Source organism: Jaculus jaculus, chromosome 19 (genome assembly GCF_020740685.1).
Source record: "Jaculus jaculus isolate mJacJac1 chromosome 19, mJacJac1.mat.Y.cur, whole genome shotgun sequence".
Lineage (NCBI taxonomy): Eukaryota > Metazoa > Chordata > Mammalia > Rodentia > Dipodidae > Jaculus > Jaculus jaculus.
The window spans coordinates 97,666-115,348 of NC_059120.1; the positions used below are offsets into that span (position 1 = coordinate 97,666).

Sequence of the window (17,683 nt, forward strand, 5' to 3'; positions counted from 1 at the left end):
GAGACTATATAGTGAATTCCAGGTTAGCCTGGGCTAGAGTGAAACCCTACCTCAAAAAAACAAACAAACAAAAAAAAGGTGGGGAGGGGGGCTGGAGAGATGGCTTAGAAGTTAATGTGCTTGCTTGTGAAGACTAAGGACCCATGTTTGACTCTCTGTAAGCCAGATGCATATAGATGAGGCAAGCACAAGGTTGCATGCCCATGCCAACTAGGTGGTGCAAACACATCTGGAGTTCCATTTCAATTGCTGAGGCCCTGGCATACCAATTCTCTCTCCCTCTTTCTCTCCTGCTCACTCTCTCTCTAAAAAAAATAACAATAAAAGATTGTTTTAAAAAAGGAAGTAGTTGAAGGTATTTGAGTATTTTTTCACATTACCAGGAAAGTTTCTATAACACTTTCATTTATAAAAATCCACTTTAGGGCTGGAGGGATGGCTTAGCAGTTAAGTCTCTCTGCCTCTTTCTCTCTCTGTTGCTCTCTAAGAAATAAATAAAAGTAAACAAAAAAATTTAAAACAAAACAAAACAAAAACCTTGCTCCTAGAAAATTATCTTGGCATAAGCTACTTGTTAAGTTCAAATAAGGTGTTGGCCAGATATCCAGACTGTTCCAATTCTTAAACAGAGTAAAATTAATATAATTATATACTAAGATTATTGCAGATACTGGAGAATCTTAAGTGAAAAAGTACATTAGTCCATGGATAGGCCCTAGGTAGGCTATGTTCACACTTTTCTCTTTTTCTCATATTCATGATTCTGTTTCAGTATATTAAAAAAAAAAAAAGCTGGGTGTAGTGGCACAAACCTTTAACCCCAGTGCTTGGGAGGCAGAGGTAGGAGGATTGCAGAGAGTTCAAGGCCACCCTGAGACTACAAAGTGAATTCAGGTCAGCCTGAGCAAGAGTGAGACACTACCTAAACAACAACAACAAAAGCCTTTCTTCTGAGCTGGGTATTTCTTTAATCCCAGCACTTGGGAGGCAGAGGTAGGAGGATCACCTGGAGTTTAAGGTCAGCCTGGGTCTAGAGTGAGTTCCAGATTAGCATGGGCTAGAGTGAGACCCTACCTTGCAGGGAAAAAATTTTAAAAATGCTCTCTTCCTTTCTAACTTCACAACTTATGATTTCCTATACTATTCCCAGATGAAACTTAGTGGGAAAAGGCACTTAAGGGCAGGATCTTTCCAAAGCCTTAAGTCCTTACACTAGGAGACACTCTAGTGGCTAGGGTAGCATCCTGGATTAGGACCTTAGCTCTTCAGATCTCTGATCATGCACAACCTCACCAGGACCCAAGTGATCAAATATAAAATAAATACTAGGATTTACCTCAAGGAATTGCTAAGATGATTAAATGCACTAAAATAGATAAGGTACTGAGAAAGTGCCTGGTAAACAGTAAATGGTATATCAGGAATGGGACAGGGTCTTACTGATCTGGTTGTTGAGCTTGAAGGCGATGTCCAACTGAAGTATGAACAGCATGAACTGGAACCAGGGGCTCATCTCCATGGTAGGCAGGGGGATATGCACTGAGAACACGATGTCATTGGCTTCAATTTCCCTCGGAATTGCTTCCTCAATATCTCGGATCTTATCACATTGATTGGCTCCCCAAGGCATCAGCCATCTTGTCCTGTGGTGGTTCTTACGGACATCTACACATTTCACTGACATGTAGGGCACTGCTGTTGTGGGCGCTGGAGCTGAAAAAAAAAAAATTCCAGGGGGGAGGGAGGGAATTACCATGGGATATTTTTTTATAATCATGGAAAATGTTAATAAAAATTTACAAACTAAAAATAAAATAAAATAAAAAATTAAAAAATAAAAAAAATTTGAGATGAAAAAAAAATTCCTACTTTAGAAAAGAATCTACTAAAGTGATCATTTCTAGCTAATGATCTTTCACTCTACCTTCCTTATAGTTGTACAGTGCTGTCTACAGCTGGAGAGCAGTCAATACCCAAAAATCTCTCAAGTCCAGGTAAGGATCTTCCCAGGGCCCTCAAGAACCTTCTCATCAAGTTTTTGATCCATTCTTTTTTTAATCCATTATTTTAAAACATATACTTCTAAGCAGTCTGGCATAGTTACCTCCTCACTCAAAATCTATGTTACAAAAATCTAGTACTCCAGTTCCCATCAGACTGAGAGCCTGAGGACTGTGACACTTCATAGACCAACCACTAAAGGTAGAAGATGAATCTGAAGCCTGGTAGACAATTTACTACAATAGATCTTGTATAGGAATAGCCACACTACTTTCAGGACTCTCATTTAAGAGTACTCTTAGCTCTAGCATGCCACAACACTGCTTATGATGTACAAGAATTACTATGATGAATTCAGAACTTCATTTAGCTTGATACCTGCCTGAGGGTGGATCCTCAAACACTGGTACCTCAAAGGCAAACTAAAGTGTCACACACACACACACACACACACACACACACACACACACGTATATATAGCAAATAAAATAAAATTTAGAAACTATTTTTGAACATAAAATGATGTGATGTGATTAAAATAGAAAATTTGAAAAATATAAAAATTTTAAGGTTAAAATATTTACCCATGGTCCAGAAGAAAGTAAATCTGTTAGAACATCAAAATACTATTTATACTTCTAATTATGTAATCAGATAAGTTACACATGAATTAAATTGCATTACTTTGCTATACATACAATGTTAATGATTTTGCAAAACAAGGTCAGACTGACAATGGCCTTGGAGCCTTAACTTTTTATTCACTAAAGGAACCTCATGATAAATTAGCTCTGTAGCCAACCTCTCTGGTGACAAATTTGGACTCTACCATTTATAGGACTGTTGCTACTAATTCATATAGGGAAGTTTGCAGCAAATTAAGAAATATAAGTTTAGTGTACTGGTTTTGTCATTTCTTTAGGGGCAATAACAGTAGTTCTATTATTGCACTAGATACTGCAAATGAATCCCAGATGCATGCACCACCTTGTACACATGTGACACCTGTCACTTTGTGCATCTGGCTTACATTGGTTCTGGAAAGTCAAACAGGCTTCATAGGCAAGTGCCTTAACTGCTAAGCCATCTCTCCAGCCCTTGTTTAGTTTTTGAGGTAGGGTCTCGCTTTAGACCAGGCTGATCTGGAATTTACTGTATAGTGTCAGAGTGGCCTTGAACTCATAGCAATCCCCCTACCTTTGCCTCCTGAGAGCTGGAATTAAAAGGACTAAAGGCGTTAAAGGCATGTGCCACCACTGCCAGCTAATTCTAACATTTTTATGAAAAAATTTTCCAATACAATGGTGGTACATGCCTTTAATCCCAGCACTTGGGAAGCAGAGGTAAGAGGATTGCCATGAGATCAAGACCACTCTGGGACTACATAGTAAGTTCCACGTCATCCTGGACTACAGTGAGACCCAACCTCAAAAAATTTTTTTCCAATATAAATTTGTTTATAACATAGTTTAAAACAATTTTTATATTTTATTTATTATTTATTTATTTAAGAGATAGATAGTGCTCACTTCAGCAGTACATATACTAAAATTGGAAGAATATAGAGAAGATCAGCATGGCCCCTGTGTAAGGATGGCATGCAAATTCATGAAGCAGCCCATATTTTTTTCCCTCCAAACTGATGGCTGCCCCACAATACATGACCCACAATCCCAATAGGGATGACTGGCATCCCCAAAGAGGAGGGTCCCATGGGGGAGCAGGGATAAGGGAAAAGATGGTACCAACATGTGCTGTTTACATACTGAGTATGTCCAAAGCTAATAAAAAAAAAAAAAAGAGATAGACATATAAAGAAAGTGAGACACATAGAGAGAGAATGGGCATGCCAGCCACTGCAAATTAACTCCAGACACATGTGCTACCTTGCACATCTGGCCTACGTGGGTACTGGGGAATCAAACCTGAGTCCTTAGGCTTCAAAAGCAATGGTTTTAACCACTAAGCCATTACTCCAGACCATATAACATACTTTAATAAAAAGAAATTCCAGATTTTATGTAGAATCCTTCTCTCCCATTATCTCCAAATTCAGTAACAATTATATAAATTGACTTCAATATATTTAAAATGAGTGTGGTGGCACACACAGTAAATCCCAGTCCTCAAGGTAGGCTATAAGTTCAAGGCCAGTCTGGGCTACAGAGTGAGTTTCAGATCAACCCAGGTAAGAGCAAGATCCTGCTTCAAAAAAACAAATGAAGCCAGGCATGGTGGCGCATGCCTTTAATTCTAGCATCCCATCACTCAGGAGGCAGAGGTAGAAGAATTGCTGGGAGTTCAAGGCCACCCTGACACTACAAATGAATTCCAGGTCAGCCTAGTGTCTAGTGCAATAACAGGACTACTGTTATTGCCCCTAAAGAAATGACAAAACCAGTACATGAAACCTGTGTTTATTAATTTGCTAAAAAACTTCCCTATACAAATTAGTAGCAACAGACCTAGCAAGACACTACCTTGGAAAAAAAAGAAAAAAGGAAAGAAAGAAAAAAAAAAGGTTTTATGTGTGTATAAGTAAATATATGTATACATATACACACATGTATATATGATGGTTAATCTATATGGAATTTGTTTTGAAATTACATATGCTGTCATGACATCCGCTCTTTCCCATGTATGGTACTATCAATTACTAAGCCAGTTCTTATTCCCTGTGTGGCAGTTAGGTTTGCATTGCTGATAGAAATCATCTAACCAAGAGCAGCTTGTGGGGAAAAAAAAAAGTTTATTTTGGCTTACAGGCTTGAGGGGGAAGCTTTATGATACAGGGGGAAATGATGGCATAAGCAGAGGGGTAGACATTACCCTCTGGCCAACATCAAGTGGACAATACCAACAGAAGAGTGTGACAAACTCCTGCAAGGAGACACACTATATTCATAATGCCGCCCACAACAAACACTGCCTCCAGGAAGCATTCAGACTACCTAAGTTTATGGGGGACAACTGTATCAAATCAACACATTCCACCCCTGGCCCCCCAAAACTGATAACCATACATAATTTAAAATGCAAGGCATTCACTCAACTTTAGAAGTCCTTGTAATTTTTTATCAATCCCAGTGATGTTCAAACATATGTATAGTCCAAGATCTTTTAACTGAGCCATAATACCAAAAAAAAAAACAAAAAAACAAAAAAAACCCCAAACCCATAATGGCACAGAATAAACATTCACACTATGAAAGATGGCATTGGGCATAGCAAAGAAATATTCAACCAATAGAAGATTTAAAACAACCAGGAGCAACTTCCAGTTAAGGTGGCAGCATAGGAACCATGCCAAAGCAGCCTAGGGGAGAAAAAGCCAAAAAAAAAAAAAAGGAAGAAGGAAAGAAAGAAAGGGAAACTACACTCTTCTACTAAAAAGGGAAGGTGTATCATAAATTATCAATCACAGCAGAGAAGTACGAGAGACCCAGAGCATCTAGAGCCTACAGAAGCAGCCAGAAGCAGCTCCAGTAGCAGAGGCACCAGGTCCACTTGGCCACATCTTGCCAGGCTCAGCCTGAGCTACAGGAAAAGCCAGGTGAAGAGATTTTCCACTAACATGGGCCTCCTCACAAACTCAAGAAACATGAAGGGAGGATGGCAGGGACCAATGGAGGAGCAGCTCATGAGGAAGAGGATCACTAGGACCAGTGAGAGAACTTCAAGCACCACCCACAGCTTCCCCTCCCACATCACCAGAGCACGCAGCAGCAATTACAAGAGACCTAGGGAAAGGAGCTCCTCTACACAGCACCCCGAATAGGTGATCAACCCAGCCATCCTACCTGAGCCCACAGCACAGCAAAGAGGGACCCAAACAGGTGCACAGCATAATTGAGACCAAAGCCATCCTAACACCAGGTCAATACACTCCAAATAAGCCTGGTATATAGCCTTGAATTGGAAGTACTAATTGCATCTTCCATGTCAGGGTAAATTATATGTTAAATCTGATGGATGGTCAGATTTGCCATTCTTAAATAAGCTATATTTTTGGCTTGTCATTTGTTGCTTCTTGATTTATAGTGCTTTTTTTCCTCTGCTGTCATTCATTGGGGACGGGTTTCACTTGGTCACAAGCTGATTTGGAACCCTTTACAGACCGGAAAAATTAGTCTCCCAGTTGACAGGATTAAGGGTGTGGGGCAATACACATCCTAAGGGACTGTGGCTTTGTTAGAGGATCTGTTTGTCATAATACCTACTCTTGCGTAAATGTTCTATGCTGGTATTCATTGAATGTGTACATTATTTAGTTAAATTTTAGAATTTGCCTGTATTTTGTTCTACTCAGCCTATGTAAATACTCTCATAGCAGGAAAATCCAATACCTAGGGTCACTTTTGTGGCTACTCTGAGAGCCACACCTAGCACCTTAAGCACCTACCCTGAAAATATATAACATGAGATTGATTGATACATAATACGGTAGATAATTAGAAAACCCAAGCATTAAATTAATCCAAGATGCAAAAATCTCTACATTATAATACAAGAAACATAAAAAAAATCAAGACAATATAGATCCACCAAAAAGTATTAATGCATCAGAAAGGACCTCCAGTGAGACTGACTTAGAGGAAATGCCTGAGAAAGATTTTCAAAAGAATGATTATAAATATGTTCAAAGAAATCAAAGGAATCAAAGAAAACACAGGAAACCAATTTAATGAAATAAGGAGGCCAATACCCTATCCCTAACTAATAGGAAAGTATGATTAGGAATTTCAAGATATTTGGGACACTGCGAAAAGATCAAACATAAGAATTCAGTGTATATACATTTAGCCAGACACCAACAGATTTTTCAAATTCACCAGCCTTCTTACAAAGTTAAAAAATATGAAGGAGCCGGATGTGTTGGCACATGCCTTTAATCCCAGCACTTGGGAGGCAGAGTTAGGAGAGTTCGAGGCCACCCTGAGACTACATAGTAAATTCCAGGTCAGCCTGAGCCAGAGTGAGACCCTACCTCAAAAAACAAAACAAAACAGAACAAAAAAAATCTGAAGGAAAGATAGCTGAGATCAACTAAAGAGCTACTGAAAGTGTGAGCAACTCCAGAAGTCTGAACTGTCCTATCCCCTACCATCAGAACCACAAACCACTAGGGGCATTCAGCCCCCAGTGGCAGCACAGCTGATAAGAACTCAAGCTACACAGCACAACACCAAGGGATCGAGGTAGGCACTCAGCATTGGTGAGGTTGTAAGCCACCCCAAAAGGTGATGAGGCTGGCTGCCGACTGACAAAAAAACAAAAAGCAGGTATATAAACCTGCATTGGAAGAGCTAATCTCTCTTTCCTTGTCAGGGCAGGTTATGGGTTACATATTCTTGGTTGGCTTTACCACTTTCAAATAACCTGTATTTGGGGGGTGAATATTGTTGCCTTTAATGCTTTCATATTTATAGGGCCTTTGTCTTTTGCTTCTGTCATTATTGGGGGTAGGGTCCGATCAAGATCCAGGTTGACCTGGAACCCAATTCAGAACAGAAATCTCTGCCTCCCAGCTCATGAAATTAAGGGTGTAGAACAACACACAACCTTAGGGATTTTGGCTTTATCAGACTTTTTTTTTAATCCCCCCCAAAAGCCCAGGCCCAGATGGATTCATTGGTGAATTTTACCAGACCTTCATGGAAGAACTAACACTAGTGCTTCTCAAACTTTGTCATAAAATAGAAAAGGAAAGAATTCCACCGAACTTCTTCCATGAAGCCAGCATCACTCTCATACCAAAACCAAAGACAGAACAAAACAAGAAAATTATAGACCACTCTCCCTCATGAACATAGATGTAAAAATTCTCAACAAAATATTGGCAAACAGAATACAAGAATATAACAAAAAGATTATTCACCCTGACCAAGTTGGCTTTATCCCAGGGATGCAGGGATGGTTCAACATACACAAATTGATAAATGTAATATTATATAAATGGTCTGAGGGAAGGCATTTGACAAAATCCAACATTCTTTTATGGTAAAAGTATTACAGAAAGTGGGAATGGAAGGAACACAACAACATAATAAAAGCTATTTGTGACAAACCTGTAGCCAACATAAAACTACATGGAGAAAATCTTGAAGCGTTTACACTAAATTCAGGAACAAAACAAGGGTGTTCACTGTCCCCACTTTTATTTAATATAGTACTGGAAGTCTTAGCTATAGCAATAAGGCAAAAGACACTCATAGAAGGGATACAAATTGTAAAGGAAGAGATCAACTTATCATTATTTGCAGATGATATGATTTTATACAGAAAAAACCCTAAAAATTTACCAGCAAATTGTTAGAGCTGATAAACACTTTTAGCAATGTAGCAGGATACAAAAATAAATACATAGAAGTCAATAGTTTTCCTATGTACTAACAACAAACAAGTGGAGGATGATTCAGGGAATCTGTCTCATTCACAATTGCCTCAAAAAAATTTAAATAAATAAGTAAATAAATAAATAAAGTACCTTAGATAAACTTAACCAAGGAAGTGAAGGATCTCTACAATAAATAAATAAATAAATAAATAAATAAATAAATAAATAAATAAAATACCTTGGAATAAACTTAACGAAGGAAGTGAAGGATCTCTACAATGAAAACTTTAAAAAACTCAGGTGAGAAATTGCAGAAGACACAGGAAATGGAAAGACATCCCATCATCTTGGATTGGAAGAATTGATATTGTGAAACTGTCAATCTTTCCAACACCAATCTACACATTTAATGCAATCCCCATTAAAATTCCAGTGGCATTCTTCACAGGAATAGAAAAAAAAAATCCTAAAATTCATTTGGAAGCACAAAAGCCTCGAATAGTCAGATGATTTTGGGCAACAAAAATAAGGCTGGTGGTATAGCCATACCTGATTTTAAGCTATTATTTCAGAGCCAAATAAAAACAGCATGGTATTGGCACAAAGACAGACATGTAGACCAATGGAACAGAACAGAGGATCCAGATGTTAATCCAGGCAGCTACAGCCAGCTGATTTTTGACAAAAATGACAAAAATATTCATTGGAGAAAAGATAGCCTCTTCAATAACTGGTGCTAGGAAAACTGGATATCTATATGTAGAAAGATGAAAATAGATCCTTGTCTTTCTCCATGCACAAGAATCAAATCCAAGTAGATCAGAGACCTTAATATCAGACCTGAAACTCTGAAATTGCTAGGGGAAAGTTAGGGGAAACCCTTCAACGTATTGACATAGGTAATGACTTTCAGAATATAACCTCAATTGCTCAGAAAATAAAACCACTAATCAACCACTGGAATCTCATGAAATTACAAAGCTTTTGTACAGCAAAGGACACTGTGAATAGGGCAAAGAGACAACCTACAGAAGGGGTGAAAAATCTTTGCCTGCTACATATCTGACAGAGGATTAGTATCCAGAATATACAAAAACCTAAAAAAAAAAAAAAAAAAACAGAACAATAAGAAGTCAAACAACCCAATGAAAAAAATGGGCTATGGGGGATGGAGAGATGGCTTAGCAGTTAAGGTGCTTAACTGCAAAGCCAAAAGACCTTGGTTCCATTCCCAGGACCCATGTAAGCCTGATGCACAAGGGGACACATGTGTCTGGAGTTCGTTTGCAGTGGTTGGAGGCCCTGATGCACCCATTCATTCTCTCTCTCAAATAAATAAAAATAAAAATATTTTTTTAAAATGGGCTATAGAACCAAATAGGGGCTCCTCATCAGAAGAAATACAGGTGGCACATAAACATCTAAAAAAAGTGTTCTACATCTTTAGCCATCAAGGAAATGAAAATTAAAACTACCTTGAGATTCCATCTCTCTCCCATCAGAATGGCTACCATCAAGGAAACAAATGAGGGCTGGAGAGATGGCTTAGTGGTTAAGCGCTTGCCTGTGAAGCCTAAGGACCCTGGTTTGAGGCTCCATTCCCCAGGACCCACGTTAGCCAGATGCACAAGGGGGCGCATGCGTCTGGAGTTCATTTGCAGTGGCTGGAAGCCCTGGCGTGCCCATTCTCTCTCGCTCTCTGCCTCATTCTCTCTCTCTCTGTCTGTTGCTCTCAAATAAATAAATAAAATAAACAAAAAAAAAAAAAAGAAAAGAAAAGAAAAGAAATGACAATAAATGCTGGCAAGGATGTAGTAAAAGGGAACCCTTCTACACTCTTGGTGGGAATGTAATCTGGTACAGGGAGGTACTTGAGACAGCTGAAAATAGATTTGCTATATGATCCAGCTATAGCACTCCTACACATCCTAATGACTCTTCTCACTATCTTAGAAATATATGCACAACCATGTTTATTGCTGCTCTATTCACAATAGCTAGGAAATGGAACCAGCCTAGATCCACAGATGAATGGATGTTGTAAATCTACACAATGGAGATCTAGTCAGTGGTAAAGAAGAATGAAATTATGAAATTTGCAGGGAAATGGGTGGATCTGGAAAGGATTATACTAAATGAGGTAACCCAGGCCCAGAAAGCCAAAGGCCATATGTTCTCTCTCATATGTGGATCCTAGCTAAAAATGTATAGACTTGTGTGTGATCTGGAACCAAAAATCATAGCTAGAAAAAGGCTATAAAGAAGGGATGAGAGGGATGGTTGTAAGGTGATGGTATTGTATATATGTAAGTAGAATAGATTACAGGGAAAGGAATGGCCTAAGCGAGGTCAGGGGAAGAAAAGACAGGTAAGGGGGAGGGTCAATCTAAATTCAAGATATTCTGGGCTGGAGGGATGGCTTAGTTGTTAAGGCATTTGCCTGCAGAAGCCACAAAGGACCCAGGTTCGATTCCCGAGGACCCACATTAGCCAGGTGCACAAGTGGGCGCACATGTGTGGAGTTCATTTGCAGTGGCTGGAGGCCCTGGCATACCCATTCTCTCTCTCTTTCTCTCTCTCCTTTCTCTGTCAAATAAATAAAATTAAAAAAAATATTTTTTTTAAATATTCAAGATATTCTGAATAAGACATATGAAAATCTACTTTCTTGAATAACGGCATATCCAGACGCCATAGGTTGTTGCTAGAAAATTTTCAGTGCCAGGAGTTGTTGGCCAGGGAGGTCCCTGTTGCCTCCAAAACATTATAGGCTATTGCCAAGGCCCTTGGTTTCCTGTGAGAAAGAGATAGTAAGACCCTATTGCTAAAGATTTCATATGCCTGAGTGGCAGAATCACTGAGAAATCAAGCTGGTGCTGGGTAGAAAACCTTCTCCCTGTAGCCTGGCCAATTGAAAGCTGGAAAAAGCTGCCCTGTACGCAGCCTTATGGGAGACAAAAGTCATCAGCAGTGAAAACAGTGAACACTGGAAGCCTCAAGTTTGCCCAGACAGGCCAAATTGACTGAAGGAGTGCAATAGTGCCATATCTGCTCTGGGGCAAACCAACTACTCTCTAATTGGACTGAAGGCCCACTCTATGGGAGGGAATAAATGCCTGGTACTGAAAACCTAATCAAAAGCCTATGGCAGGAGAGGTCATGAGCCTTAGGGGTATAAAGCCTGCTCTTATAAATGCATAAATTACTTTCACCAAAATTTCCCTGAATGTGCTGCACTTAATGTTCATACTCATATATTAATGCTAATCTCACTTCTGGTTAGAGAAGCTTCTCTTTTCAGATGGTGATGACCACTGGGATGACTCAAAAGGCAACATAGTTCAAGAAGAAGGAATGGAGGAGTGTCCAGCACAGAAACAGCTCACACTCTCCAAGGCTCAGGGTCCATTGCAGAAGAGGTGGCAGATAGAATGTAAGATACAAAGGAAGGGTATCACTCCTTACATACAACTGTCCAAACAGAAATTGGCCTTGATATCCATAACCTCACAGTGCCTAGCAATACCTACACAAGACCCTCATAATAGGAGAAAAAGATGATGACATTAAATTAAAAGAGAGACTAATGGAGAGAGGGAGGGAACATGATGGAAAGCAGAGTTATGAAGGAGAAAGCGGGGGAGGGGAGGAAATACCATGGTTATTGTCTGTAAGTATAGAAGTTGTCAATAAAAAATATATATATTTAAAAAAATAGAGGAGCCAGACATGGTGGAGCACACCTTTAATCCCGGTACTTGGGAAGCAGTGGTAGGAAGATCACTGTAAGTTCAAGGTCACCCTATGACTACATGGTAAATTCCAGGTCAGCCTGGGCTAGAACAACACCCTACCTCAAAAAACAAAAAAGAAAAAAAAAAAAAACAGAATAGAAAAGAGGAGAAAAACATGGAATAAGAGGAAGGGTAAAGTAAAAAGAGAAAAGGAATGGAGAAAGAAAAGAAGATCAAATAGTAGCTAGAGAAATATGTGACCAAAAGGGAAAGACACCTATAAGGGAAAATATGTATTATTAACATTCTGTTCTACATGTAATACTCAAATGACATAAATGTTTATACTAAGTGGTAAATTTGGAGGTCAAAATATGTTTGTAGAACAGTAGGCTAACGACAATTAAAACTGACAGGAGTATTCTAGACATAGCTTAGTGGTTAAAGCACTTGCCTGCAAAGCTAAAGGATCTAGGTTCGTTTCCACAGGACACACATAAGCCAAATGCACAAATTGGCGCATGCACCTGAAGTTTGTTTGCAGTGGCTAGAGGCCCTGGCATGCCCCTTTCTTTCTATCTGCCTCTCTGTCTCTGCTTCTCTCTCGCATATAAAGAAATAAAAATAAAATATTTTTTCAAAAAAACTGACAGGAACCTCAGCATTACTAAACTATAGATGAAAGCTCTAGGATTGATCTCTGCAACACTAACCCTATGGACCCACACTAGGGGTGTTTTTCTTTGAAATACAAACCTATGCTAGCATTAAGACTTTGTATACATAATGTATCCAAAGCCAGACATCTAGCATACTAAAGAAAAAAAATGAATCAATCAAACTTTGGTTATCTTGATTTAGGTATATAGTATCCTGACAGAAAGACCTAATGGCATATTAACTTTTGTGATGTAGCTGAAGATAATAAACAGTGAGACAAAATTTTTGAATTCTATTTTTGAGTAAAATATTCAAACTACTTGTTGCAGAAAGTTACATTTTAAAACGTGTATTCTTCCAAAATAAGCCTAACCAGTGCTTTCATTTTATTCCCTTTTGACAATCAAGTCTCTCATTCCTCAGACCAAAGTGAAAATAACTAGCTGAGCTCCTCAGTTAAGATCCAAAACTACATTCCACACTGAATAGCAGAGGCAATGAAAACTGGAGGGTGCAGAAGCTGCATTTTAGGGGCCTCCATGGAAACCTGTATGGTAGCATGGATGACTTTCATTCTCTCATTGGACTTATGAAAACACTCATGAGTATTTGCTCATCAAGAAAAGCTCCAAGGGGGCTGGAGAGATGGCTTAGCGTTTAGTGCTTGCCTGTGAAGCCTAAGGACCCTGGTTTGAGGCTTGGTTCCCCAGATCCCATGTTAGCCAGATGCACAAGGGGGAGCATGCGTCTGGAGTTCGTTTGCAGTGGCAGGAAGCCCTGGCACTCCCATTCTCTCTCCTCCCTCTATCTGTCTTTCTCTCTGTGTCTGTCGCTCTCAAATAAATAAATAAATAAATGAATAAAAAATATTTAAAAAAAAAAGAAAGAAAAGCTCCAAGGATTACTAATATTTTCATAAAGATCATGGCAATAATCTTGGAGAAGATGCAATTACATAACTTTAGCTAGACTATGAGACTGACAAATATTTTTATTCACTTGAATAACTTAGTCTTCTGGCATCAAAACTTTGGCAAAACTTAAAAACCTACAGATAAGTTAACATTTTCAATTTTTCTAGTAGTACTTAAAAGAAAAAATGTGTACTATGTATATTATTTGAGAGAGTAAACAGGTACCCTGGTATTCTTGCACGGACAGTTAATGTTCCCTCAGTGATAGGTCTGGAACTCAGGAGAAACTCTCTTAGTACTGAGGCTGAATCCCCGGCACAATGGACAGCATCTCGAGAGAACTAAAAGCAGAACTTCAAGTTTATGACTGTCTGTCTCCCATAGAAGATGCTTTAATTAGCTGTAACCAAAACTGTGATTACATGAATCATAAAACAGTAAGTATCTAGAATCAAAAGGCATTTGAACTATCTTTAAGTTCTTTTTGAAAGTGATTTTGCTGTAAGCAAAAGAACTAAATGGGGAAAGTGAAACTATTTCTAACCTTTGAACAGGACACAGTCTACTATATTTGTAATGAATATCTTGGTTGGATGCTGTGTGGTTCTGGGTATCAACACACTGTGTATTAAGAACAACTATCTGAATTCAAGTCAACAAACTAAGTCGTGCTTGCTCTGGTGACAGCAAAACTAACCCCTCCTCAGTATTTCTAGACTATAAATGCAGTATCACCCTAAGTTGCCTCAGCACACATGATACATGTCCTTTGTACCCATTCAAAGCATATAAATTATTGAATATATGTGGGGCAGAAGTTCTACATCAATGCAATTTAGCAGGCAGTGATCACTGTGTATTGTTAACCTGTATGGAAGGCTGAGAGCAATGAGGGCATACATAGAAGTTATAGAAAGTACTCTGCCAATGCTGGCCCCATCACCACTCAGTTCTTACTACTATAACACAGGCCATGTTTGCTGTCCTTATCTCTATTTTAACAGTATTTTTGGTATCTATTACAGTATTCAAATATAGAAGTACACTTCCTTACATTTAATTTTAAAGTGATGTGAAACCAGGAAGGCATATTTAAAGTTGTAAAGACACCTCTTTGAAGTCAGTGATCCCTCAGTCTCAAATTAATTGACTACACGGAGTATCCCCTAAGTGCGGATACTGTTAAATGTTGGAGTGGACCTAATAGGTATCAGTGACGTGAAATGTACAAATAATGAAGAAAACATATAACCTGCAGAAAAGTTAATTATATTTGTGATAAAAGCTACATTTATGCTGATAGTACTTGAGAAAGGTCAACAGTTGGCTATTTGGGATGTAGAAGAAGTAAGTATACTACAATGAGACAAAAATTCCAGCTATCATTACCAATATAACTCTGAATAAAAATGTAAGCAAACTGTGACTAAACTTGTCCTTCCTTTAGAACAATATTCCAGCAGCATCCTGTCACCTCATCTCCAGTGGCATCTGGTTCGCCACTTGGCATCTAGCCAAGCACTACCATTCTCATGCTCAAAGCTGAGTCAACATTGAGTCATCATCCCTGCTCCCTTCAGGAGGTGTAATTAAAAATCTTTGCCTTCTAGAAAAGCCAAAACTAAAACACAATGGTGACATGACAAATAGTCTCCATTTAAGCTAACACAGACGATTTCTTTGCTTTATCACAAGCAACAAAAATGCCTTTTGCATTTATCTTGGTGTGTTAGTACTGTACAGCATAGTGTTAACTAAAGACAGAGACAAATAACAGTCTCAGACCATATGTTGTTCCCAGTTTGATGGAGGAGGTTAGGCAGTCAACAGAGACCTACATCCTTATGAAAAGTTGCTCCAACAAGCATATGCCTAGAATGCATTGACTATAAAAGGGGCTAAGGGTGGGTGATTGAAGGATTTATCTCTGAAAGACAGCAAGAATCAACTAAGGGAGAAAATGGACTACCAAGTCTGGAAGGCATGTGCTGGAGCATAGAAACCCCTTTCCTACAGATGTACACGTTTGGAAAACTAGAAAGTGTATTCTATCAGTGCAAAGGATAGGACCATTCCTACCTTTGTCAGTATTATCCCTTTATTTCTCTAGGCAGCAGCATACTATAATCAGGGTGTTTTTGTTTCTACTCCTAGTGGGCTCTGCTTAGCTCTGCATAGTACTAAAAAGGGATGAAAACAGAGTGTGGTGGTGCATGTTTTTCATCCCAGCATTCAGGAGATAGAGGTAGGAGAATTGCTGTCAGTTCAAGTCCAGCCTGAGACTACATAGTGAAGTCCAGGTCAGCCTGGAGTAGAGAGAGACCCTACCTCGAAAAACAGAGTGGGGGGGGGGGGAGAAGCAATGAGAAAAGATCCATATAACAACAAATTCTTGTGGGAATGGGGACAGGTGTTTTCTTTCAAGATTTGTGTCCGTGTGTTTGTGTGTGTCCTCTCTGACTTTTTTTCCTCTCTCTCTCTCTCTCTCTAACATCCCTACCCCCATTTCTGACTTGAACCTTCCCACAATGCACACAAGAGATCTGCTGAGAGAAGAGGAGCCCTCTGGAATGTGGTCTGGGTGGGAATGGAAGGAATGAAGGCTCTACCTCCTGCTCGGGCAACCAGGCTGCAGGAAACCTTTGAAGTCTCAGTCAACAGGTAATAATAGCCTTCCCTAAATTAGACGAAGAATGTCTGCCTTGCAACAAAGATGATATTTAAAGATTAATCTGCTTTGGGCTATGAGGGGAAGGAATGTAGAGAACAGACTCGACTCGTTTGTGTGAGTAATTCTTGTTTACAAGCATTCATAAGCAAAACCTTGCAATGTGAAAAGCTGAAAAATGCATTGATTAGTAAAAATGGTCAATGATTTATTTTTATAATAACTTTTAGCTGACAAAAATGACAGCAAACAATGATATACAGATACATACTACTTTCTCCTAACAACTCAAAAGGAAGGCTAATTTAACTTTTTAAAACCTTTGGTTTTGTTTTTGCATGTGTGTATGTGTGCACTGAACATGGTTCATAGAAAATAATCTCGGACCTCTTCCGGGTGGAAGCGTCACGTCCGGCCGCCAGGACCGAGGCGCTGTGCGGTGGTGACGGCTTGCCATGGAGCCACAGTCACCAAGCTGATTGAGCCCGCAAAGGTGAAGAGGAGGCACCTGGGAGATAGGAGCCACCTGGCCCCAGAGCAAAGGCTCGAGTTAACTATAAAATTAAAAACCTGTCTAGGTAACAAACCATATGAACCAGATAAGCCAGGAATATAAAGTCTCTCTGCAAATAATCTTCTACTCTGGAATTCTTGTGAACTTAGATGACTCTCATAATAACAACAAACAAACATGGGAATTTTAACTGGATGTGGTTGCACCAAATTTTGAGTCTTGCCACTGTCTAGAATGAAGCAGCTTTCTGTACCTCCTACCCCCACCCTCATGTCATGTTCATCAGAGAGCTGAGCTCTCCTTCATCCCAAGAGACAGCTGACAGACACCATGGGAAAAACACGGAAAGGTGTGAGTGTAGCACTCCCAGATACACTGGGGAACAGCAGACGCTTGAGATCAGCGTCTCATCTCATGTCAACTTCATGTTCATCTCATGTCAACTTCATGTTCATCTCGTATCAACTTCATGTTCATGCTAGTGTTGTGTCAAGCACAACTTGTCCCAGTGACATATGTGTAACAGAAAGACACAGGGCTGGAAAGACGGCGTAGTGGAAAGACGGCGTAGTGGTTAAGCACTTGCCTGTGAAGCCCAAGGACCCAAGTTCGAGGCTTGATTCCCCAGGACCCACATTAGCCAGATGCACAAGGGGGTGTCTGGAGTTCCTTTGCAGTGGCTGGAAGCCCTGCCATGCCCATTCTCTCTCTCTGCCTCTTTCTCTCTCTGACTGTCGCTCTCAAATAAATAAATAAAATAAACAAAAAATATAAAAAAAAAAAAAAGAATCTCAAGGGCTGGAGAGATGGTTTAGTGGTTAAGGCACTCATCTGTGAAGCCTAAGGACCTAG

At 39.4% G+C, this 17,683-nt stretch overlaps 1 protein-coding gene and 1 non-coding gene across 2 annotated transcripts in view; one reads left to right on the plus strand and one right to left on the minus strand.

Annotated features, from left to right (window-relative positions):
• Wls (Wnt ligand secretion mediator) overlaps positions 1–17,683 on the minus strand; it is a 120,484-nt gene that overhangs the window by 63,991 nt on the left and 38,810 nt on the right. Inside the window, exon 2 of the mRNA XM_004671382.3 lies at positions 1,441–1,713. Within this exon, the coding sequence (XP_004671439.1) occupies positions 1,441–1,713 (273 nt within the window). The remainder of the gene's footprint in view (positions 1–1,440; positions 1,714–17,683) is intronic.
• LOC123456091 lies at positions 3,523–3,629 on the plus strand. Its single transcript, XR_006634312.1, has one exon. It is a non-coding gene; the product is annotated as a U6 spliceosomal RNA (small nuclear RNA).